The sequence below is a fragment of the Podarcis vaucheri genome, assembly GCF_965113315.1.
Source record: "Podarcis vaucheri genome assembly, chromosome: Z".
Lineage (NCBI taxonomy): Eukaryota > Metazoa > Chordata > Lepidosauria > Squamata > Lacertidae > Podarcis > Podarcis vaucheri.
In genome coordinates, this window is record NC_138758.1 from 21,588,065 (window position 1) to 21,612,610 (window position 24,546).

At 42.6% G+C, this 24,546-nt stretch overlaps 1 protein-coding gene across 1 annotated transcript in view; it reads left to right on the forward strand.

The window, feature by feature from the left end:
• Nucleotides 1-24,546, forward strand: part of POF1B (POF1B actin binding protein) — a 42,202-nt gene that overhangs the window by 2,326 nt on the left and 15,330 nt on the right. The window contains exons 2-6 of the mRNA XM_082207568.1: nt 15,100-15,180; nt 17,755-17,841; nt 20,239-20,418; nt 23,275-23,405; nt 23,999-24,026. Coding sequence (XP_082063694.1) covers nt 15,100-15,180; nt 17,755-17,841; nt 20,239-20,418; nt 23,275-23,405; nt 23,999-24,026 — 507 coding nt within the window. The remainder of the gene's footprint in view (nt 1-15,099; nt 15,181-17,754; nt 17,842-20,238; nt 20,419-23,274; nt 23,406-23,998; nt 24,027-24,546) is intronic.

Sequence of the window (24,546 nt, forward strand, 5' to 3'; positions counted from 1 at the left end):
GTGGACTTCATAGGTGATGGGGAATCGAATCCAGCTGTTATACTCCAGCTTCCATAATCCCTCACTCTCTTGGGTTGCAAACATTGGTCTCTCCCAGCCGTGCCTGGAAATGCCAGGGAAAAGAACCTGGAATCTTCTGCATGCAAATCTGATGTTTTACTACTGAGCTATGTCCCCCCCCCCAAAGGAGTTGAACATGTTCTATGACCCCCTGCTGGATTTGTGTCTGGACACGCTTTTTGGAAATAACTTTAGGGAAATTAATATTTGGTACCAGAGGAAGTTCCATTTGTTTCTCTGGAACAACTTGAAATATCTTTTCCTGTGAAATGGATAATCTTGTATGTGTTGTGTTATCTCCATGGTCAGTGGACTTTGGACTATGATAAAAGCAACGTAGTGTTTTCACTGAGAAGGAAAGGTGGGACAGTAAGAACAGCATGAAAGAAATGAGCATAACATAGACCAGCTTTCCTCAATCTGCTCCCTGCAAGGCGTTGGCCGTGCTGGTCGGGGCTGATTGAAATTATAGTCCATCAACGTCAGGAAGGCACCAGGTTGGGAAAGGCTGCTATCGACCTTCAAGATACACTAGTTCCTTAACATTGAATCCAAAATAGTTACCAGAAAGAAGGCAATCCTTATATCTTTGAAGTTAGCTTCTTTTGGTTTATAGTATATTCCGATACTAAAAAACAATAGGGCCAATTTTCATCTAGATGTAGAAGGCAGAACTGGGAGAGTACTGTATGATGAAATTTACAATTACTTGCAGCAGTGCAATGTTTAAAGATCGCTCAGGGGACAGTCCATTCAGGGTTAGCTGCAGGGCTTTGTGATTTGCTAACTACATCTAAAGGTTTTGCTGGCGCAACAGCTTCATTTTAATGCAACCACCAATGAGGATAATTGGATTCTGACTGATCTGAACAATTTTATCCAAATCTGCTTTTTCAGAATTGCTACTGTTCATAGGATCAAAGGAACCTGCCTTTTATTGAGTCAGACCATTGGTCCATCTAAGCTACAGGTTGCCAACTCTACTCGCTTGGCCTGGTTTTCACATCACGCCTAGTCAGCCATGTCTTAGCTCAGCAGCAGAACGGCCAGGGAGGAGCGATGGGCGTCTTGGGAGCCAGCATGCTCTCTTGTTCGTGCTAAACCATGGTTTGGTTTAGTGTAATGTGTGAACTGACTGGCAGTGGCTCTCCAAAGTTTTTAGATGGGGGAGGGGGCTTTCGCCAGCCCTACCAGGCAATGCCAGGGATTGAAGCTGGGACCTTTGGCATGCAAACCAGATAACTCTGCTGTGGCTATTAGTTAAAATCAGGGGGCAAGTACTCAGCATACTGTGGAAAGTTAGTTTCTGCTAATTCCAAAGGAAATAATGTTTTGTACGCTAAACATGATTTTTTTATATAAAAAAAAACTTGTGTAGGTGTGTTGTGCCACATCAGCTTTTTGGGCTGTCCCGATGTTGCGAGGAAGGAGGTATGTCAACTCTAAATGTCAGGCAGGGTAACTCCCTGCAACTGCATTCGGTAGATTTGTCAGATGCATGGGTTTTTCCTTCCTCCACAACTGACCTTTCGGATGGCAGCCCACTCCATCTGGAGAAAGGGAAATCATGGAAGCTGGTGACTGGGGAAAGCCACAGACTTTGGCGACGTCTGCACCATACATGTAAAGCACCAGGTTTCCGTGTGTGGATGTGACTTCAGTTGTTCCCAGAGGCAGGGGACGGTACCTCACCAGCAGTTCTCTTGCTCCTGCCCAAGCCATCCTTTCCCACTCCTGCTTCACATTGCCCATTCCACCTCTGGGTAATTCTTGGCAGCTGAATCGTCTTACTGCACTGAATTCTTGTGTCTTTAAAAAATTACCAAAGTGCAGCAGACTTGAGAGAAGAAAGCATGTGTAGAGTTGACATTTGTGCTAAATATGGATCTCATGGGGATATAGGGAGCTGCCTTATTCTGAGTCAGATCCTTGGACCATTCAGCTCAATATCGCCTGCGCTGATTGGCAGTGGAGAGTGTTTCCCCCTCTAGATCTACCCAGAACTGCTGGGGACTGAACCTGGGTTTTTTTTTTTTGCATGCTAGACAGATACTGTGCTACTGAGCTAGTCTGCAGCCTTTCTTAACATCTTGGTATGTTGAACCTGTCCACCTGTAATCTCCCTCTGTACAAGCTGGGCATGAAACAAAACCTATCATAGATATTTCAGAACCTAACATTGTCTTTGCCCCTTTTGGCCAGTATTCTGGAAGGAGAGAGTCTGCTTGCTTCTGACTGAGCAACTGGGCATAAATGCAGCTTGTGTATCATCCTGTATATATTAACAGAAAAATCATTCTCTGGTTGTGGATCTGTCTGAAGTCACACTGGCGCCATTCAAGCACAATAAAAAGGAAGTAGCAGGAGGCTCAGTGAAAAACCCCACTGTTTGCAGTGACTGCAGAATGATGGCTCTCTGACTCTAAGCGGGGATGAAAAACAAGGGAGATAGAATGAGATGGAATTCCTTATTCCTTATCCTGGAATAAGGCATGTCTGACTGGCTGGGACCCTGAAACAGGTGCAGTCCGCACTGTAACATTTCATACCCTCCAACATTTTTCCGATAAAAATAGGGATGTCGTAAGGAAAAGTGGGACTTTCTGGGATCAAATCAGAAACTGGGACAGCTTCAGTAAATCCAGGACTGTCCCTGGAAAATAAGAACATGTGGAGGGTCTGACATTTTGCTGCAGCTCTTGCTTGTTTTCATTCATAGCTCTTAATGTACTTGAACTTTAAAGATATAGGAAGGTGTACCTCAGTTATCATAGTTATACCCAAACCACAAAAAGACCTCAAATAAGTTGAATCATAAAGAGCTATTTCATTGATTGATATGGATGCTAAATTATTTACAGGCATACTGGCTAGTAGGCATTCAGAAATTTTACCCAACTATGTCCACCATGATGAAGTCAGATTCATAAATTAAAGATCCATATCCTTCCTATTAGAGGAGTTCTCAATACAGTGGTACCTTACAAGACGAATGCCTCGCAAGACGAAAAACGCGCAAGACGAAAGAGTTTTCCGTTTTTTGAGTCGTTCCGCAAGACGAATTTCCCTATGGGCTTGCTTCGCAAGATGAAACGTCTTGCGAGTTTGTTTCCTTTTTCTTAAAGCCGCTAAGCCGTTAATAGCCGCATAGCCGCTAAGCCGCTAATAGCCGTGCTTCGCAAGACGAAGAGACTCGCGGAACGGATTAATTTCGTCTTGCGAGGCACCACTGTACAATTTTCTGAAGCCCATAACCTACTTTTCTGCTGATGCTGGATACAGTCAAGGCATTTGATTGTTTAGACTGGTAATATCTCTTTGAAATTCTGCATTCCTTTGGTATTAGTGCATCCTGGGTTGATATGCTTTATAATTTTTACTATGGGTCAGTGGTCCAAGTTTTAATGAATGGGGAATGTTCTTCAACATTTCCTATTGACCTGGGCATGAAGCAAGGCTGCTGACTGCCTCCCCTGCTTTTTGCCTCGACCATGAAACCCTTAGCTTTGACATCGAAAGCAGAAGATGATGCAAAATGTTTTTGAATTATTTGGATAAACCTATATTATCAGTATGTTCACAGATGATGTTGCTCTATTCCTTTCTGATCCTGAAACCTTGTTACCTGCTATTATGCACCAACTTGCTATATATAGCCAAGATATTTGGGTTCACTGATAGCTTCACTAAATCTGAATTGATACACAACCTGCCAAATCAACAACTGCATTGGCACAAAACAACTGGCCTGAAACTCTGTAGTGCTTCTTTTAAATGCCTGAGAGAGAATGTACTGAATAATCTGTCTTAACTAGAGAAATCGAACTTTTCTCACTTGCTAAAATATTTAACAACTAAGCTCAGAAATTGGTCAAAGCTCACAGTCTCATGGTTGGACATAGTTTCTAACACAAAAACGATTCAATTGGTAAGACTTGGAATAAGTAAAGAAGGTGCAGAAATTGAATATACAGGATGATACACAAGCTGCACCTTCTTTACTTATTCCAAGTCTTACCAGCAGCAGGGCCTTTTTTTTAATTGGAACTCGCTGGAACTCAGTTCTGGCACCTCTCAGGTGGGCGCCATTGCCATTCAAAGAGAACAAGAGAGGTAGGTGTTCATGGTGAGTTCCGGCACCTCTTTTTCTAGAAAAATAACACTGCCAACAAGCATACCTGTCTCTCATGTGAATAATTGGCAAAAAATAATACTGAATTTTATTCATGTAAGCAAGAGGCCTTGGCTACCTCATAAAACCCTTTAGAAGCCGAAGAAAGAAGTATAGCAATGCCTAACCTCAAATGGCATACAACTAATAAGCTCTGTTCTCCTTGTATGGTTATGTTTTGTTACTTGAAATTAAAAATCAATTAAAAAGAAAAGAAAAGAAGTCCCAAGCTATGTATCCTGTGAGGCCCAGACAGAGCTAATATTATAATCTGTGTTATGTTTCTGCATTGCAATGGTAATATCGAATCCCAGTTATCAAGCAGAAGGCCCTTCATCACCAGCACTGATGACCCTAGAGAGATACGCACTTTGGTGATGTTCATAACATAGGGTTGTTTGCAACTAAGTTCTGCTCCGAGTAGAACTATTGAAATTAATGAACCTGGTCATGCTCATGAATTTTAATGGATCTACTCTAAGCATTGCATACAATGTTTAATGTATGGGACGTATGAAAATGGCATTGCTTAGTACACTAATCCCATTCAGATAAATAGGATCTGGCTTGCCTGCATTGCACCTGGCAATGTGGTAGGTACAGTTTATGCCTCTGGCTCATTAACCGGGAACTAGTCTAGGGCACTTGGAACTACTTCATTTATGCTGTGTACAAAAACAAGGAGCAGAAAACAAGAAAACAAGGAGCTTTTAACCCTTCCCCATCTTTGCCATTGACAAAGCTGACACCAACTTCAATGCTGATTTAATCATCGTCATTGTTGAACCTTCCCTCCATGCATTAGGTGTTTGCCGTTTTCTTGAAGATCATTTGGCAACTTTTAAAACACACGCACATATACTATTTGCTCTAGACTGAAGGAATGGGTTTGTGGCATCGCAGGTACTGGCCAGTCAGTGCTCAGCCAGCTCCTAAAAACAGACAGAACCTGTTTCCCCAGCTCAGTCTTGGAGACAAGTCTGAAACAAAATGCAGCAGGTGTGTTTCTATGGCTACTAAAATAAGTTTAGTTTTCCTGCACCCTTAAAATGAAGTGTTGTCTTGGAGAGTTCATTGTTTATGCTCTTCTGTTGTGTCTGGAAAAATCCTCACCTGGTCACCCGGGTGTCTAAAAATTCTATGAATTTGAAACTTTCTGCTCCCCCAACCCTTTTGTCACATTCTGATCTCTGCACCCAGAGAGAGAGATTTATAGAAAAATCAATATTTCTGGTTGGCCTTTGTCACTGGAGCTTAAAATGCCAGAGTTGAACATTTTTTGACATTCTAAAAACTGAAGATGAATGCTCTCTCATTACAGAAGTAGTAAAGGTCATCCTGAATCTAGTTTCTGCTTATCTGAAAGAGAGCATTTGAACAGAAATCTTGTCAGTGCTATAGACTCAATATATCAAAACTCTTTTAGCACAAACAATAGTTTATATATCAGACCTAGTCATATCTTGTAGATTTTTCCTTACTGTCATAAGGAACTTACAGCATGATCAAGAAATAAGTCCCAATGTATTCTCTGAGGTTTCCTTCCTAATATGCGTACTTAGAATCACAGCCTTCATTTATGAGTGTTTTTAATATTTTGTAAGTTTTCCTTATTGATAGTACACACAATATTATTACTGGGGAGAGGGCTGTAGCTCAGTGCTAGAGCAGCTGCTTTGCATGTAGAAGGCTCTAGCTTCAATCCCTGGCATCTTCAGATAGGGCTGCCTAAAACCCCGGAGAACTGCTGCCAGTCCGTGTAGACAGTACTGAGCTCAATGGACCAATAGTCTGACTCAGTATTAGGCAGCTTCTGTGTTCCTAATTTATCTTATTATTGGTCCTAATATGCATTCTAAGGAAGCTTCCTATATTAATAACAATAATAGAATCTCATTGCAGCTACGCTTGTGACGCCTCAGGACCAACCCAAAACATTTTGCTGTCTAGAGCAGAGAAGCAAATGGCACCAACCGTCCCCCCAGCTCAAGGTGTTTAGTGCCCAAGGCCAGTCAAATCATTTTCATGGCTGAGATGGAAAACCCACAAGTCCTCCTCTTGGGGAGTAAAAAATACAACAGCATTTCAAAGAACTAACAATTTGCTGCCTTTTCACGAGCCCCAGAAATCAGCTGCCTGAGGCAACTGTTATGTACGGAAGTTCTCACCCTGGGCCAGCAGGGGGAGACTATAGATAATTTTCACTCAGGTCCACATATGCAAATAAGGAATTGAAAGTGATGTTCAGTGATTGGATAGTTACAGAAAGTTGTTACTGTTGCTTTGTAGTTGAGCTCTATATAAGCAGGTTGCTTATCTGAAAGAGAGCAGGACATTCCAGGTTCAGACCTTCAGCCCTGTTCTGTTCTGGGCCTATGAATAAACAAGAGCTGTTTGAAGAATTGCTGTGTCGTCTGATACGTTCACCCACAACTTAACAGTAACTATCTGACTCCATCTAATGGTAGGACCGGCCCTAATACATTGCATATAGACACTAGCTTGTGGCACAAAGCCAAAACTAACACTTATCGCTCTACCGGCTTTTGCCCTTAGTCTCCATGTGATGAGTGAAGTGTGTGCTTCTCATCTACCAGAACTCCAAAGCCCAGCCCATTCACAAGTATATGGCCCTTTGAAGGTTGCACAGAAGTTCAGTGCTGATGGCTGCAGTTCTTAAATGTTGGTTGGTCGGACCTTTTCTGTCTGAGCTCCTGGGCCTTATAATGTTTGCATGGCAAGGATAAATCAACCCAGGAAACTTTCTCAAGTGTTTGCAGAAGAATGCAAGAAAGAGAGATAAGGGGGGGGGGTGGCAAAAAAGATGCCAACCCAACAACCAGAATCATAGAGTTGGAAGTTGCCACGTGGCTCATCTATCCCAACCCCTTTCAATGCAGGAATATTTTGCCCAACATGGGGCTCAAACTGACAACTCTGAGATTAAGAGTCTCATGCTTTACTGTCTAAGCTGTCCTGTCTGTCTGTCTTCTTTAGACCGCACTAGTAATAGTGCCTCTGGCCCTGCCCACAATTGATATGTGACCCTGGAAAGATGGAAAACTTGTCTCCCATCCCTGCCTTAACTTCCATCCCTCAGGATGGCAACCTGTTTGGACATCACTTTCTATCAATCCCCAATTGAAGGCATATTGCTATTGCCAGAAAAGATGGTTCATTTGATAGGTAACTCATAGAATGTTACCTGTCATCTGGGGAGGAACTGAATGCCATCAGCATTAACTGGCTCCTGAGTTTCCACAAAGTGTACATGGTCTACTCGGGAGGAGAAGATTGGGAAGGAACGGCTAGAGGTGATTGCAGGTGAGGGATCTGCTCCATGCGTTGGCAACGTTGTTCAGCCAGGTCACAATTGAAATGAAAGGAGTGGAATGCGAGTCTCAAAGCTCAGATATGTTGTCCAACTAGTATTGCCAGAAAAATCTCTCTTAAGAGCAGGGGAGGTCATCAGTTTGGAGTGTCCGTTCTACGTTGTCAGACTGCTACTTTCTTTACCGTTTTGAAGGCAGTCAGTGTACAACTATCTTTGGATTATGTCAGTTTCGAAAACAAGTTGGGGATCAGGTGCTCAGACGTTTGGAGCCAAGAAAACTATAATGCTAGGAAGAGAAAGGAAAGACTAGTTTTTTTCAAAGACAGGGTTTTGTTTTGTTTTCCATGTGAGGGAGCATTTAGTACAAGGATGACCAGGACTGGCCAAATACATTTTGGCACCTGAGGCGTACCACAAAATGGTGCTGCCCTCCCTGCCAGAGAAGAAAGGATGTGTGAAGACCTACATCAGGAACAAAGGGGGTCTGTGGTCACCTCACCTTGCCTCATGAGTGGGCTGGCCCTGGGCTGGCCAACATGGAGCGCTCCAGATCTTGATGGGCTACAGCCCCACGCTGGCTGGGGCTGATGGGAGTTGTAATCTGATGTCATGTGGAGGGTGCCAGGTTGTCTACCACTGATTTAATAATATAACCCTGCTCCTACCATGCGTCCTGAAGTGATGCAGTTCCAGAAGATTTGTATGTTTTACATAGGAATGAGCAAATTTGCCCCTTGGAAAACACATAACTGTCTCACTGTTTGCCAAAACCCACAGTATATACTCAGCTGAATGTTTGCCATCTCCCCAGAATCCTGTAATAATTTTTTTGCATGAGGGAGAGAGAGAGACCCATGCTTGTTAGATACCTACTCATTTTGAAACCTATTAAATTTGACTTTCAAACCATTTTTGAGTTTGGGTAGCATTGTTAGTTTTACATGGGTGGGCCTGCTCTAGGGTGTGCATGCTGCCTCCTTGGTTCTGCCTTGGTTTTTTGAAACCTGCCATGTTGTTGATCCACCCCTCAGACCTAGGCTCCCATTAATACAAAAGAAATGATCCCAGCCACATGTGGAAAGGACATGGAAGGCAACGGGGCCACATGGGCTAGCACTGCCAACATGCCTCGTGAATGCACATCCATTCCTTCAAATCGTGCCATTCAGACTCTGTTCTGAATCTGTGGGAGGATTAGGTGCTGGGCATGGTGGTGGAGGTCTTTGTGAGGGTAACCCACAAGCTCCCCCTCATGGGCTGTTTCAGTGACGGGAGGTTATTAGAGAGTTAAACCAATGCATATTAATTCCCTAACATTCTTTGGGAGTGTTGCAATTCTTGGATGGAACAGCTGAGCCTGATGGAATCAGCTTTGTGAGAGAGGCTGCCTCTGCCTGCTCAGTTGTGATCTCTACCTGTTAGGCAAACCTGTTAAACAGAACAGATGGGCTGCATTCTGCCATTTGCAGTCTGAGGGGTGGTGCAGCAGCCTGAGCAGGAATTGCCATCTTCCCAGCTGCCTAGAGAGTCTTGATTCCCTCACACTGCAGGGGCTTTCTTCAGTGGCTGTAGAGATTGTCTGGACAGGTAACTTCCTGGTTCGTTTGGAGGAGCTGTTTTCAATGGAGCCCAGTGACGGAAGCTGTACTGAGGCAGTACTGGGTGCTGAAATTCTGTGCCCCCTAACCATTTTGTGCCCGGGGCACACTACACCACTGGCAGGGCAGGGGCAGGTCATCCTTTTGATTCCATGGTCCTGATCCTTATGGGGATTGGGCTTCCGGGCCAAATCTGAATGGTGCAAGGTGCTACTAAAAATAAATTTATTCCCCTTCATTTTAGCAGGGGGTTGAGATGCAAACCACTCCTTTAATCACCCAGGAATGGGTCTGCTGGGACTCCTGCAGAACTGCTCAGATGGCTGCCCTGGGAACAGGCACACACAGTCAACGCAGGATTTAACCTCTCCCTCCTTCCCATTAGGTGACATCATAAGTAATGGCAGCTGATGGGCTGGGCAATATCTGGTTTTCAACATCACCATATATCACCAGTTAAACATTGCAATATTTCAATATATCACAATATCTGAAATAAGGCTGGAGCCATGTAAAGGTGAACCTGGTAATGTCCTGGCAACTGGTACTTATCGGTCTAACTCTAAAACCGATAAATTTTTACAGTACTTAACATATGGTTACAACTGTTCTGTTATAGCAGTACTTTACCAATAATAGCACATTTTCTTTAAAATTAAATCTGTAGAAGTAATTAGTGGCATAGATATCAAAGGTTCTGTTGCAATTTGTACCGATTTGCTTCTCCTGCAGGAGGCAGAGGGAAGGATGTCTGACAATGACTGCTAACCGGTTCCCAAAGCTCTGTTTGGCGATATCTGCTGGGCAATATTTTAGTCAGCCTGCTGTAGTGATTTGTAGGTGTTTCATGTTGCTGCAGGAGGCAGGAAGAACTGACTGAGGTGGAATTACGACCAAGGGCTGCACACACAGGAAGAGGCATCGGCTTCCTGGTTTTTCAAGTATTGCGATTTTTTAATACCACGGACACGATATACCATATTGGCCTTAAAATAAGCCACATTTCCCCCCCAAATTCCGACCATGAAAAGTTAAAGTGCGGCTTCAGTTTGTGACAAAAATTGGCTTTTATGATATTGCTGCTGAAACAGACATACGGTAAAACAGAACATTTGCCATTTACGGGTGTGAGTGCCTGCAGAATTTTAAGGGAGCGGCTTATATTCGGGTATTGTCTTTTTCTCTCTCCCTGCCCCCAATGAATTTTAAAGGCGCGGCTTATTTGCAGGTGCGGCTTATACTTGTGCCAATATGGTATGATAAATTGCAAAATCATTTTTTTTAAAACGGTTATCACAATTTGATCTAAAACTCGATCTCAGACAATATATCAATTTATAGCACAGCCCTAATGGGCAGGTGGCTGTGGTTGGGAGAAAATTGACATGTGGGTCAACTTGGTCTTGCTGGTGGGTCAAGATTCGTTCCCAGCCTTTGTGGTAAGGCTAGGGAAATCTACACTGAGTAAACAGATAAGACTCCCCTTCTAATCTAGTTTGGCCTTAAGTGATCTAACTTTTTCATAAATTCCGTTTGCAAAATTCTGATGGCCATAAGACATTTTCTGGTACAATCATATGTGGGACTCAGTCCCTCCTGTGAAATAGCTCTTAGCTGACTGGAATCAGATTTGGCAAAATTGAAGCCTTCCTTACTTTGGGAAACTGGCAAGCATCTTCCTAGTTCAGAGAAACACCCCGCAGGGCTTCTTAAGTATCTTATTCTCTACAGGATTTGGAAACCCATCCTTATAAATCTCCAAAGATTAGACTTTGATTCAACTTTAATATCTTCTTTCATTCCCCGCAACCAATATGAGCTTGTGGGCCGATACGAGACGGGTCCAATAATTTTTGCAGCTTACTCTGCTTAAGCTGAGAAGCTTAAAAGTATGACTTCTTTATTTCCCAGGCCCCTGAGGCTACAGGGCGCTGTCTGGGCAAGTTTATGAGGATCTGCTGAAAACTGTTTGCTGTTGTTTGAGAATATGAATGAAATGTTTATTATTATTATTATATACCTGAGTACAGGCTGTGTACACACCATACATTTAAAGGACATGGCTACCCCTAAAGAATTTGGGAACTGTAGTTTGCACCTAACAGAGCTATGATCCTCAGCATCCTTAAACTACAGTTCCCAGGATTCTTTTGGCGAATTGGCCACAGTTTGAATTTAATATGATGACTGACACCTAATTTGGCCAGTGGGACAGTTTAGAGCAGTGGACTGGAGAACTGGGTCGTGCTTTCACTTAATCTTTTAGCCCCTCCAGAAGTCCTTTTTCATGTGTCCTCATGATGCTTTGTATCAAGGCGGTTATGGGCACTCCTGCTTTCAAGACTCTTTACACCTGCAGAAGTTTGGGGGTGGATATACTGTGTTGGTTCCTACCAGTGTATGTCCCGTGAATTGCTCCCGAAATCCTGTAACTTTTAATACCACAAATGAGGGTTGTTGTTGTTTTGTCCTGGGCTGTTGTTGTGCCATAGTGCAAGGGTCCTGCTCTAGATGCAGTAATGTTGGGGGACCATCACAGAACAACTACAGTGGTGCCTCGCAAGACGAAAATAATTCGTTCCGCGAGTCTTTTCGTCTTGCGATGTTTTTCATCTTGCGAAGCACGGTCCGTCGCAACTGCGCCTCTTCAAGTGACTTTAAAAAAAAAGTGCAAGATGTTTTCGTCTTGCGAAGCAAGCCCATAGGGAAATTTGTCTAGCAAAGCAACGCAAAACTGAAAAACCCTTTCGTCTAGCGAGTTTTTCATCTTGCGAGGCATTCGTCTTGCGGGGCACCACTGTAATAAAGCAGAATGATGTGTGGACAGTCCGGTACAAACCCATTACTAATGCACTATGGTTGTGCTAGTGCCATGTTGCAGAATATACCCGAAAAAGTAAAACACAGAAAATGAAGTCAGTTATAAGGAGGAGGTGGCCAGACTGGTTCTTTGAGTCTGGTGGTGGGAAAACTGTAGACTCCCATCATCCCTGGCCATTGACCATCCCAACTGGGGCTGTTGGGAGTTGTAGTCAAACAACTTCCGGAGGGCTGGGCTGTAACTCCCATCTTCTCAGACCATTGGCCCTTCTGGTTGGAGCTGGTGGCCGCTGGAATTTAGCATCATCTGGGGGGGCCGCAGGTCCCCACCCCTTCTGAAGCCTCTTAAGGAGCATTGGCAGAAGTGGAAGGCAGCTGGTCAAAGTCAGGGTTTGGTCCATTCTTTGTTGCCACCTGTCTGTCCCCGATAGCATACATCTTGTAATTTATAACGGTTAAAGCAATTGCAATTACAGATCACCTGCAACTTACGCGTGTTTAACATGTGCAATTTCAACTTTACGCAGTTTGCTTACCAGGCTCTGGGAGGCTCTCATGAGATCTTAGATGGCCGCGCAAATTCTCACAAAAGAACCTCCAAGAGCCGAGAAGGCAAAGCTCTCTGCCTTGCGTTAAAATTGCTCGCACTGGGGTGGTTCAAAAGGGGTGATATGAGTATACACACTTTTGCATATGGGCGTCATCCCTGGGAAGTAACACCTGCACAAGGTGCAAGTTACCTGTATATCATTTAATAATAATAAGAAGAAGAATAAGAATAAGAATAATTTATTATTTGTACCCCGCCCATCTGGCTGGGTTTCCCCAGCCACTCTGGGCGGCTTCCACAGAAACCAAAAATACACTAAAATATCACACATTAAAAACTTCCCTGAACAGGGCTGCCTTTAGATGTCTTCTGAATGTCAGGTAGTTGTTTATCGCTTTGACATCTGATGGGAGGGTGTTCCACAAGGTGGGCGCCACTACCGAGAAGGCCCTCTGCCTGGTTCCCTGTAGCTTGCTTCTCGCAATGAGGGAACTGCCAGAAGGCCCTCGGCACTGGACCTCAGCGTCCGGGCAGAACGATGGGGGTGAAGACGCTCTTTCAGGTATACTGGGCCTATTTAAACAACATAGTGTTTCTTGGAAGAGTCTTAGGCAAAAGACAGGCCCCTGCCCTGATAATTTAGGTTTTAGATTCTGGGCACTGAAGAGAGAGATGAGAAAAGGTGAAGGGGCATAGCTCAGTTGTGGAGTATCTACTTTGCAGGAAGGAGTTTACAGGTTCAATCCCAGGTGTCTCCAGGTAGGGATGGGAGCGAACCCTGCCTTGAAACTCTGGAGAGCAACGGTTCTGGGTCTTTCACATCTCCTGTGACTCGGTCCTTTGAATGGGAGAAGCCAAGGACTGAACAAGCGACCTCCTGCACTACAAGCTTGTGTGCTACCATTGAGCTTGGAGGCACTGTCAACAAAGTTCCTGCACCCAACTTTAGCTTACTTCACTTAATGCAAACTTTTATCATCATAACTGGAAGAACTGTGGGAGGCAGAGAGAGAGGGAGGGAGGGAGGGAGACATCTTTGTACCTCTGTGGCAAGTCAGCAACACTCCTACCTTTGAGGTTTTCTAATTTATAATAATTGGCATTTAGTTAAGATCCTTTTCTGCAGCGAATTATTGTTCTGACTCATTTGTTATAGGAGGCAGCTTGAAAAGCTGCTCCAGGCTCTTCGCACAGTGTGTGTGTGTGTGTGTGCGCGCGCATGCGCGCTTGAGAGAGATGCACATATTCTGTGCATGAGATCAGTTGACCTACTTTGAAATGGCTGTTATCTAATAAGGGACCATGCCTTCTTGCAAAATATATATTCAACAAACAGGGTCCTTGCTTTTAAACAATAGTTTGATGGTTGGAATGAGTCGTGGCAGCATAAAGAATATCAAATTTAATTTGGGGGCATTATCCAGCCAACGTTAAGCAATGGAGAAGCATCACAGAACGAATTAAAACCAGGCGGGGGGGGGGGGAGAGGGATCCACCATTATTGCACTATTATTGTATCAAGAACACAGAATCATAGAGTTGGAAGGGGATCCAAGGGTCATCTAGTCCAACCCCTGAAATCCAGGAATCTCAACATGTGTGTTGCAGAATATACCTACAACCGTGGCCTTATCAGCCCCGTTCTCTAACCAACTGAGCTATCCAGCAAGGCTTGGAGGGGCCCTAAAGCTGCTCTCAATAGGTTTATCAGTTTGCATAAGGAATGCAACTCCTACTTTCTGGTTGTGTCAACTTATTTTCATCACTGAATTTGCAAACTGATTTCTGTACAAAGGCAAGAAATGTATTGCAGGGTAATGCTCTTTTTACAACAGTACCTTTAAGCAGCAATCCTTTCTACCAGAAGTAGGGGTGAATATGTCAAATCCACACATTCCCAAACAATGTGAGAGCCGAAGTATACCCATCCTTAGAAATCTGCACATACCCAAATTTTGTGATGCAGTTCTTCCAACTAAGCAATTTTTACAAAAGGGATATTTTAGGGGAAAGTGTGCTTAACAAATATATTAGTGGAAATAGCATGACAAAATGCATTATATTAGCAACAACAACAAAAAATGCTTGCAAAAATTACTCAAAACTGTGTGACACATAAAATTGTTTATTACAAGACGTTTGCACTAAAATGCTGGTGAATTTTCAGGAGGTGTTTTTTTTTTAATGCAAATTGCTGTAGAAAGATGAAGAAATGAATTTAATATTGGAACAATGAGAAACAGAGAAACGAAATTGACAGCACCTTCAGTCCCTAACCAGGAATACCCAACATGGTGCTATTGATATGCTTTTGTTACTTATTTCGTATATTTATATACCACTTAATTTTTAAAACAGTCTTAAGCAGTTTACAAAATGACAAATGCAATGTAGTGGTGCCTCAGGTTACGAACTTAATTCGTTCCGGAGGTCCGTTCTTAACCCAAAACCGTTCTTAGCCTGAGGCGTGCTTTCAAGGAAAGGCATTGAGGATTCCACTCCCCTTGGAGGAGTTCTATTTTACTGCACAGCCATATTAAATGTTTACCTTCTCTCTTCCCTACAGGAAGTCCAATCTCCGTCCTTGAAATTGTCTCCTTATTCCCAAGGCAGTGTCCGGAGGGTTATATTGGAGAATCCTGGCCAGGTAAGAAAACTTTGTTGCTTTCATAATGGTTAGGTAAAGGTAAAGGGACCCCTGACCATTAGGTCCAGTCGTGGCCGACTCTGGGGTTGGGGTGCTCATCTCGCTTTATTGGCCGAGGGAGCCGGTGTACAGCCATTTACCTTCCCACTGGAGTGGTACCTATTTATCTACTTGCACTTTGACGTGCTTTCAAACTGCTAGGTTGGCAGGAGCAGGGACCGAGCAACGGGAGCTCATCCCATCATGGGGATTTGAACCACTGACCTTCTGATTGGCAAGTCCTAGGCTCTGTGGTTTAACCCACAGCGCCTATTTTCCAAAAGCTGGGTCCAAGCTGTTATTGGGGTTTGGCAAGGTTTGATATACTTTTGCAAAATTTAATACTTTTATTACAGGGCAGTCACTGTTTGCAAACCCTCAGACAGGTTCATTCAAACCCTTATGTTCCCTTTCCCTTTCAGCTTTTTCCTTTTGTGCCAGTAGCAGTGAATTCAGGCTCACTAACAGAGGGATTTAGGATTCCCTCAAAACAATCTGAAATCTGAAAATTTGCCTTGATTTAATCTGAGATCTCATTTAGCACGTCATATTTATTAGTAAAATAAAATGAAAAAAGAAAAGAAAACAACCACGACACATTAACATTTATGTGCTATATACGTTTTTCAAATAGTCAAAAGTGGTTGAACTGAAAATTTTGATTAAAAAGCAATCAACAAGGCACACTTTGCAGAACATTCCTATGCATGTTTACTCGGAAATAAATTCCATTGTGTCCAGAAGGGCTTCTTCTTAGGAAAGTATGTCTAGGATTGCCATCTAAGTCCTAACTCCAGTTTCCTGGGAGTAAACTCCATTCAATTCAATGGGACTTACTTCTGAATAGACATAGTTAGGATTGCATCCTTTAAAAGCAGTGCAAAGAAACCCAGGCTTTACTTGGAAGTTATTTCATTGAAATAACTTGTAAACATTTTTTAAAAAAATGTTTATTAAATAAAGCTTTCTACACTGATATTTAGCTACTAAAGCTCCTAGGGAATTCAATAGCAAACAAAACAGTCCTCAAATTTTCAGTCACAACAGGAAAGGGAAAAAAAGATGAGGAGAAATCAAAAGAAGGAAACTCAGGCAACAGTGCGTAAAGTTATCAAATTCTTATGATGACCAGCTTGAAAATAAGCTGTTCAGAGAGAGGAAGGCCCGATATTGTTTTCTTGACTTTTTATTCTGTACAGTGGTGCCTCGCAAGACGAAATTAATCCGTTCCGAGAGTCTCTTCGTCTAGCGGTTTTTTCGTCTTGCGAAGCAACCCTATTAGCGGCTTAGCAGATTAGCACTATTAGCGGTTTAGCGGATTAGCGGCTATTAAAGGCTTAGCGGCTTAGCGGCTAAAAGGCTATTAGCGGCTTAGAAAAGGGGGGGGGAGCGGAAAAAAATCGGAACACTCGCAAGACGTTTTCGTCTTGCAAAGCAAGCCCATAGGGGAAATCGTCTTGCGAAGCAGCTCAAAAACGGAAAACCCTTTCGTCTAGCGGGTTTTCCGTCTTGCGAGGCATTCGTCTTGCGGGGCACCACTGTAGCCTGATGGAATAGCTGCGGCTAGATGACAGTTGAGGGGATTTCAAATGAAGCTGAGCCCTCAAGTGAACTGAGGGTGTGGACCCTGCTTCCCATCTCTCCTTTCACTTCAGCCTTATTGAATGGATACTACTAGGTGGCAGTTAAGGGAGAGGAGGAGCCAAATGCTAACTAAATTCGTAGCAGAACCAATGAAGTGGATCTTGCTTCTCTCTCTCTCAGCCAGATGGAATGTTTTAAATTGAGGAGGAGATCCTCAGGCCTGTAGCCCATATCTTACCCTCAGTACTCCCCTGAGGCCACACCCCTCACCACCAATGCCCCTTGCTTGCCTGAACAGAGGATGAAGAGTAGAAAGAGGCTTTGTGTACATATAGAACTTCCTGGCTCTTGTGTGGGTGAAATGGAACCTAAAGAGAAGAGTCATATCCATTGTTCTGCCTACTTTTCCCTCTGGTGCCTCCCACTGCTAGAAGGTGGCCCCCAAAAGACTTCCTGTAGCCTTGGACCTGGTTTTAAGTCATGGCAACTCACTTTCTGTTATTTTGCTTTTTAAGAAAGCTGAAGCTGCTAAAAATTCCTCCAAGCCTTATTATTTTTTGCCTGCCTAGAGAGCTGTGTACATAAATATATGTGCTCCCTAGGGATAGTCTCATGAGAAAAAAGTTAATTACAACTTTGATTTTTGTTTTTCTCCTAATCACCCAATTTAACAGTTGTTGTATCTCTTCATTATGTTACCAGTTAATTTTATGAAACAATGCATTTCTTTAAAATGATGAATTCCCCCACTCCCGCAGAAAAAAACAAACCCCAGCGTCAGGAAACGGTCCTGAGGGGGAAATGTTCCGCACAATATCGCTGTACTCCAACTTAACATCTCCATCTGGAACTCAAATAGAGACAGCCCCTTTTATTTCCTAGTTGCTGATGATGATTTGAATCACACAAGTGCTGTTATGCAAATGTGTAATGGTTGTTTTATATTTGCAGGAGCCCCTGTCTCCACTTCTGAGAGATGGAAATAAGGTGATATACGAAAAGACAATAAGAAAATATGAACTGCTAAATCCAGATCAGGTAAGTGTCCCTAGCTTTTAAGGGGAACCCTCACCAGAAACCCCCCCAAACTCATAACATTTAAAAGTAGTTTTCTCAGATCTAAAGATTGCTGTCAGGAGCCAATAAGAACAGAGCTAAGTTTAAGTTGTCTGAATCCCTAAATAGATCTGCTACCCTCTCCCCTTTCACCATTGTTTGATCTTCTGGACACAAAGAAGCACCTGTTTCTTTTCAGACTTTTCAGTCCTGCCTTTGCAAATGAACACTGTCCCTGCGACAGATGAATGGAAACCTTTTTTAAAAGACTGAATGGATAGTATTGTTTTTGAAATCCCCATTTCCCCCAGGAGTATAATGTTCCAGGGAAATACTTTTTCGGAGTTTGTTTCCTTGTGGGGAAAAGGGTACTGAAGGTGTATTTTGAATATCTGTCTATTTCCACATATGCAAGTTGAGAAGGGAAGTGCAGATGGACCATTCTAACCTTGAAAGAAATATAAGTCACCCTACAAAGGCAATACATATGTCCTAGGGAGTCCCCAAAGGCGATGGCTTTTCAGCTAGCTGCAAAATCTCAGGTCAGGAAGGTAGGTAGGCAGGTAGGTAGGCAAAGTTTGAAGGAACAGGTTGGGATGTAGACCCAGGCACAGAAACAAGCCTAGAGACCTAAACCAGCAGTCTCAGCATTTGAGCTTGGATTTATCAGCAGCCTTGCTTAATAGTTCCAGTAGGCAAGGAAGCAGCAACTGGTCAGAGCTAGGGTACTAAAACAGCTTTCATCAGCCTGCTGCACTCCAGATGTTTTGGATAACAATTCTCATCATCCCCAGCCAGTGCATCCATGCTGGCTGAGACTGATTGGAGTTGTAGTACAGAATATTTGGAGGGCACCAGATTGGCAAAGGCTGCATTAAAACAAAACTGGCCAAGAAGATACAGCCAGTAAGAACTAATCACCAGCTTTTGAACTAGAAGTAGAGTCTTGAATTCCTAGCTTGACAGCACCAAATGTTTAATGAAGCCTACTACAGAGCAGAGAAAATGTTTGCAATCTGGGATGACCACATTAGAGTCTTCAGAGTCTGTATGTTGACCAGGAACCTACATGTATTTGGCTGCAGCACCAATCTGGCCAAAAGCCAGAAGCAAGAGAGCAAGAAAATTTGGTCTCAGCTAGTGTTTTCGCAACAGAGGCAACCTGAAGACTGACATCAAAGATGACAGTGGTGGATATTTTCCAACCCTTCCTCCTAGCTCAGCTAATCTGACTCCACATCTTAAAGATTACGATGCCTACAAAGTGATTGAGTTCCAGGTTGCTTAAGCAAGCATGCAGCTGCATCATCTTGACGCCCCCATAGAGCTCCTCCTGAGCTGAATCTGCAAAACTCAGGTCAGGCAGGTACATGGTGTTCCATGGGGAAAATGAGGATGGAGACCTAGTCCTAGAGACCAGCATGGAGACCCGACACCCTGTGGAGGAAGGCATGTCCTCTAAGGACCTGTCAACACCAGAAGTTCTAGGCCATTTTCAAACTTGTTTTAAGGATGCAATCTGATGCATGCTCTACCTGAGCATAAGACCCAGTGTACATAGTGTGTGAGTAAATGTGCACAGGATTATGCTTCAGGAGTCTTGACTCTCAATCAAGGAACTCTAGAACAAAGACTTTTCTAGCAAAGCATTGTCAGTGTCATGCTCTAATTTTCAAAGGTCATCTGAAGAAGCTATAATGGAGATACAAGATTAAGATAATGGGGAAAAGGGGAGGGAGAAAATGGGGGAATTAAGGATGATATGTTTTCAGATATGTTTTGTTTAAATTCCTAATAAAATTTTTATTTAAAAAAAGATAATGGAAAAAAGCTCTCATGTTGGATTCCTTACAAACCTGTTTAAATTTGAAGTGTGGGTGAGCCCTCTGTATCAAATGAAGCACATTTGGCTACTCAGAAGCATTTAAGTAACTAGTGGTGGTGTTTCAAATAATGTACTAAGGTGCAAAAATGCAAAGAGTGCCTATAAATGCATATATACAAACACACATATACATATCCAATATAGAATATAGAAAACGGAATATGGAATATAGAATGTGTGTGTGTAAGTGTAAACATTATATAATATATACAAATATATACAAAATGTATAGATACAAAATATACAAAGATGCATTGTATTAGGGAAAATTGCTTTGCAAAAAAAGTGTATATTAGACAAAAATGTGCACTATAATGTTGGCGAATCTTCACGAGGATTTTATGAAACATAGAAAAAAGATGTGGAAATGTGGAGAACTGAGACAACAGAAATAAATTGAAATTGACAGGTTCGCCCACCACTAGTTATGACTGGGAAGGGTTTGAGTGCAATGCCTCAGTTCTGAATGAATTCTGTTTCTTTTAATGAAAAAGCAATACCAATATGGCCTCCAGTCTGACCAGTGCCAAGTTAGCCAACCAGTGGAACATGTCCAAGTGGTCCAGCAGTGCCAGCAAACCCAGACGGGCAATTGCTATGACGTAAGTCCCATCTGTGTCAATGATTTCGGAAGTGGGAATGTGAAGAAGGTCACCCTTCAGACCTGCGAACCGGTAAGAATGGCGCCTCTTTAGAATAGACTTCAGGTTCCCACAAATGTTTCTGCTTGTTTCTTTTTGATTTGAGTCTTCTGAAGCCGCAACGTGGCTTGATGATAACCAGACGGAGACTAGTGTGGGAAGCTCTGAGAAGTGGCTGTACGGAAAATCCCAGCCCAATGAAGCTTACAGTGCTTAGGCCTGGTCTTTAGATATAGTGGTGTTTGCTGAGAAATACATAAAGATGTGTATTGTTGGTTTGCCTGCTTTTTATTTTCTATCCTGGGACCCCGTGCAAGCATAGTTTATTCTTAAATAGAGAATAAAAGATGTGAATAAAAAACTCTGGGCCTGACAATTATACACCATGACTATATTGTCTAACAATACGCAATGATGGAAGAGCAGTTTTGTTGTCATGTTTTAACATTTTACCCTCCAAGGTACTAGATGGGAGATCTTAGACCTGCTATGATTGTTAACTCTTAGCGTCTCACTTTTGTTCTTCTGAGGCTGCATTTAGAAATACAGTTGGGACTTCCAATGAAATGTTGCAGTATAGAATTCTGTCCAGCATTCTGTCCATCAGATGCTCCCTCGCAAGATGTTCCAATCCACCCCCACCCCACCCCACCCCCAGCTGAGTTAGCATTCTATAGCTGCTGAGCACACTCAGTCAATATTGGGTGGTGGATAGGAGGAAGCAAATTACTATTTCGGCAAACCTTGGGACCAGCATTTGAAATTCGCCTGGTGACAAGTGCATTTTGCATCTGCTATAGGCCACTTGCAACCAAATGAAGATGTCTGGATGTCTCTTTTTTAAAAAAAATAAAATAAAATTTATTCAAAATTAAAACAAGACATATTATCCAAAAGCATATCATCCTTCCCCCCCCCATTTTTCTTCCCTTCCCCCCTCCCACACAAAACCACCCGCCCCCCGACTTCCCTCAGTTCCAGTCTTTGGTTTCTTTGAGACTGCTGTTTTCTGCATGTTACAAAGTTGTATAGATCCTCAAACTATTTAGCTGATTATTATCAATAAAAGGTTTGTGAATGTTTATTCAAAATCTGCCAAGGAGGGATGTCTCCATCATCTGGAGGCACATGCCTGGGGATCCTTGGATCGTGACTGTTTTCACGCGCTAGCAACAACACATCCTGTAGTATTCTATCAGTTAAATTTTATCTATACAATCAGAATGAATTTCAGGAACCAAAAAGTCATATTGAAAAATATGACTTTCGAACCTTTTGGCCCCAAAATTGCAACTAGGCGACTGTAACCCTGGTTTAAGGAGCCATTTTGCACCTGGCTTATATATGAGACTTTCTGAAACTGCTTGGGATTCTTCTGAGCCTGCTAATAACCTCCTCTCCTGCATGGATAGTGTGTGTGGGGGGGGTTGTGTGGTGTTTTTGTGTGTGTGTGTGTTTGCTACATAAAGATCCACACTTGCTATTAGCATCTAGGATAAAAGCTGGATCTCGTTTTCTCAACCATTTTGCTTACGGTTGCAACATGAGTAATGTGCAGCTGGGTAGCACCGGACCACTCTTGCTCTGAGCTTCTGTGCTGATGGTATTGGGAACTAGAGTAAAAATGTGTGTTCATTTGCCTCCAGCAAAAGGCAGGCAATTTTGCAAGTACCTTAGCAGAAAAGTGCTGTTAGCCACAGAATTATGAAACCAAACGTACTAAGGTGGAGCGCTTGTGGGCAAAGAGGAGAAGACTGAATTCTAATAACATGAATTAAATACAGGACATGCCAACGGGCCTTAGGCCCCCCAGGAGGTCAAATGCACATTGTGGGAACAGCTGGAATTGAAGCTGGTGGCTTTCCTAAGCCTATACTGCTGCTTTTATTCTGGTGTGTCTGGGGGGTGGGAGAGAAGAAATGGAGTCTAATAAGGATGAATCATTTTCGTCTGTTTTGTCTCCTCTCTCTCACACACAAAGTTTTTAGCTGACTAGGCTTGTTTCAATGAGCCCCTGGGGGTTCTGGCTATAGTTCTTTACTTTTGCATCTTCTCTTCACCTTTCCTCCACAAAGTTGGAGCTCCCATCCCCTGAGAGTAGGATTTGATTTTATGATTTAAAATTTCTTATAGCTCACCTTCCAGGGTACACTGCCCTGACAAGGCACACAAAAAAATAAAGCACATTAAAAATATAAACAACAGCCCATGAATACAGCAAATTAAATATTTAACCATTAGTTTTAAGCTAGCAGCAGCTAAAGAATATTAGACACAGGGCATTAAGCAAAAGCAAGCTGGAATCAGCGTGCATGGAAAATTCTTAGGTGTGATGAGCCTTTATGTACTTCCCAGGGGAGGTGTTCCAGAAATGTGGGGCCACCACTGAGAAGACCCCATTCCAGACACCAATCCTAAGGGTTTCACCAGCAGACCAGAGAGCAAACCTTGGGTGCTGATTTTAAGAATAGGGCAGGCTCATATGGTTGCAGGCAATAATTAGTCATAATGATTTTAAAGTGCATGCGGGTCCTTTTCATCTCTAGCAAAGTTCCTCTTTCCAGTTTGCTCATGCACATTTTTCATTCTGTATTGGCTGTGGTGGTCGCATGCACTGTATTGCTTCAGACTGCCATTTCTATTGTGTTTCCGGTACTTAATTGAATATCTTCTTTTCCGAACAAGACTCTTTAAATGGAGATTCTTATACAGTCTGGGTGTCTGTACTGAATTTGAAATTGTTTTTAAGTATATTTTAATTGTTTACATTTTTCTCTTAATCACATTGGGATGCTGTTGTTTTAAAGAACGGTTGCAAATGCCCCAAATCATTTATCACATTCATGGGCAAAGCAGACCCTAAAGCGGTCTTTTATTGTCTCCCACCAGGTGAAATGTGTTTATGAAGTAAATGATCAGTTGGACTCTCGGTTCTTTGGCGAGCTCCTGGCAGAACTGCACCGCAAGAGCAGCGAACTCTATAGCTGTTTACTCCAGCATATTGAGAAGCTAGGTGGAAGGTAACTTTGTGCCTACCCCTATTTCTGGTGCTCTGAGAATCTTAGGAATGTTAGTCAGAGTTTTATAGATGGAAGGAGGGATGGTCAGTTCAGCTGCATTCTGCAACTCCATTCTGCTTGTGAGTAATTAACCATTTGATTGCCTGTTTTTTGAGAAACTCTGTGAATTTAGAAAGCAGGAGGTCACGAATTCTGATTTGAATATGAGTCTCCCGAGTTCTGCAACCAGTCACATAATCCAAGTTTCATGATTGGAGCATGTTGTGAAAATTTTGTTTGATTGTATACATGTCAATCATTATGGAGCCCTTCTGCAAATAGGCACAGTTAATGAACAGTTGGACTGTGTGCATGTGTGTGTGTATTTTGAATGGTGTGTGTTTCTTGTTTATAAATGTATGCATTTTGTCTGCTTCTGTCTGCATTTGCAGCTATAGGAACGAAAAGGTTATATTTAAGAATGAAAGCTTACCTCTTACCTGAATCACCCAAGAGGACTTTAAAGAAATGTTGAAAACTTTACACAGCTGGCTAATGAAAATTATGTGCATTTGGAAATACTCTGTGCTAATGATGTCCTGTTTTTCTTACAGGAGATATGAAATTGACTCTCTGAATCAAGTAAGTACTTTTAAAGATTTTTAGTATCCTCCATCAATGGTCCATGGCTGCAGTCCTGTGAATCTCACAACAAATATCCCGAATTTGTACAGACATTACCTAACTATGGTTAGCTACCTTACACCTGGTCAAGAACCCAAATATAAGTGAAACCAGCGTTTTTGATTGCTTGAATTAAGCCCTAGCTTGTGGAGGGATGTGCGGAGACACATATAATAGTAATACCTACTTGCCAAATTGCAAGCAGAAAGGCTGAAGAGGTAGGGAAAGTGCCTTAGCCATGGTTTCTTAACACAAACCATGGAAAGCAAACCTGTTTCTCACACTGGTTTGTGATCAGTCATTGAACCATGGTTAGGTATTTAAACTAATGCTTCTTTAAAAGATTAAGAAATCATAGGTAGGTTATATATTCTATAACATATTCCTATCATAATCCCACTTTATCAAAATGATGGGCAAAAACTATTTCCACACTGAGCAGATTGAGTGTGCAAAAGATTTAGTGGTCGCCATGCTC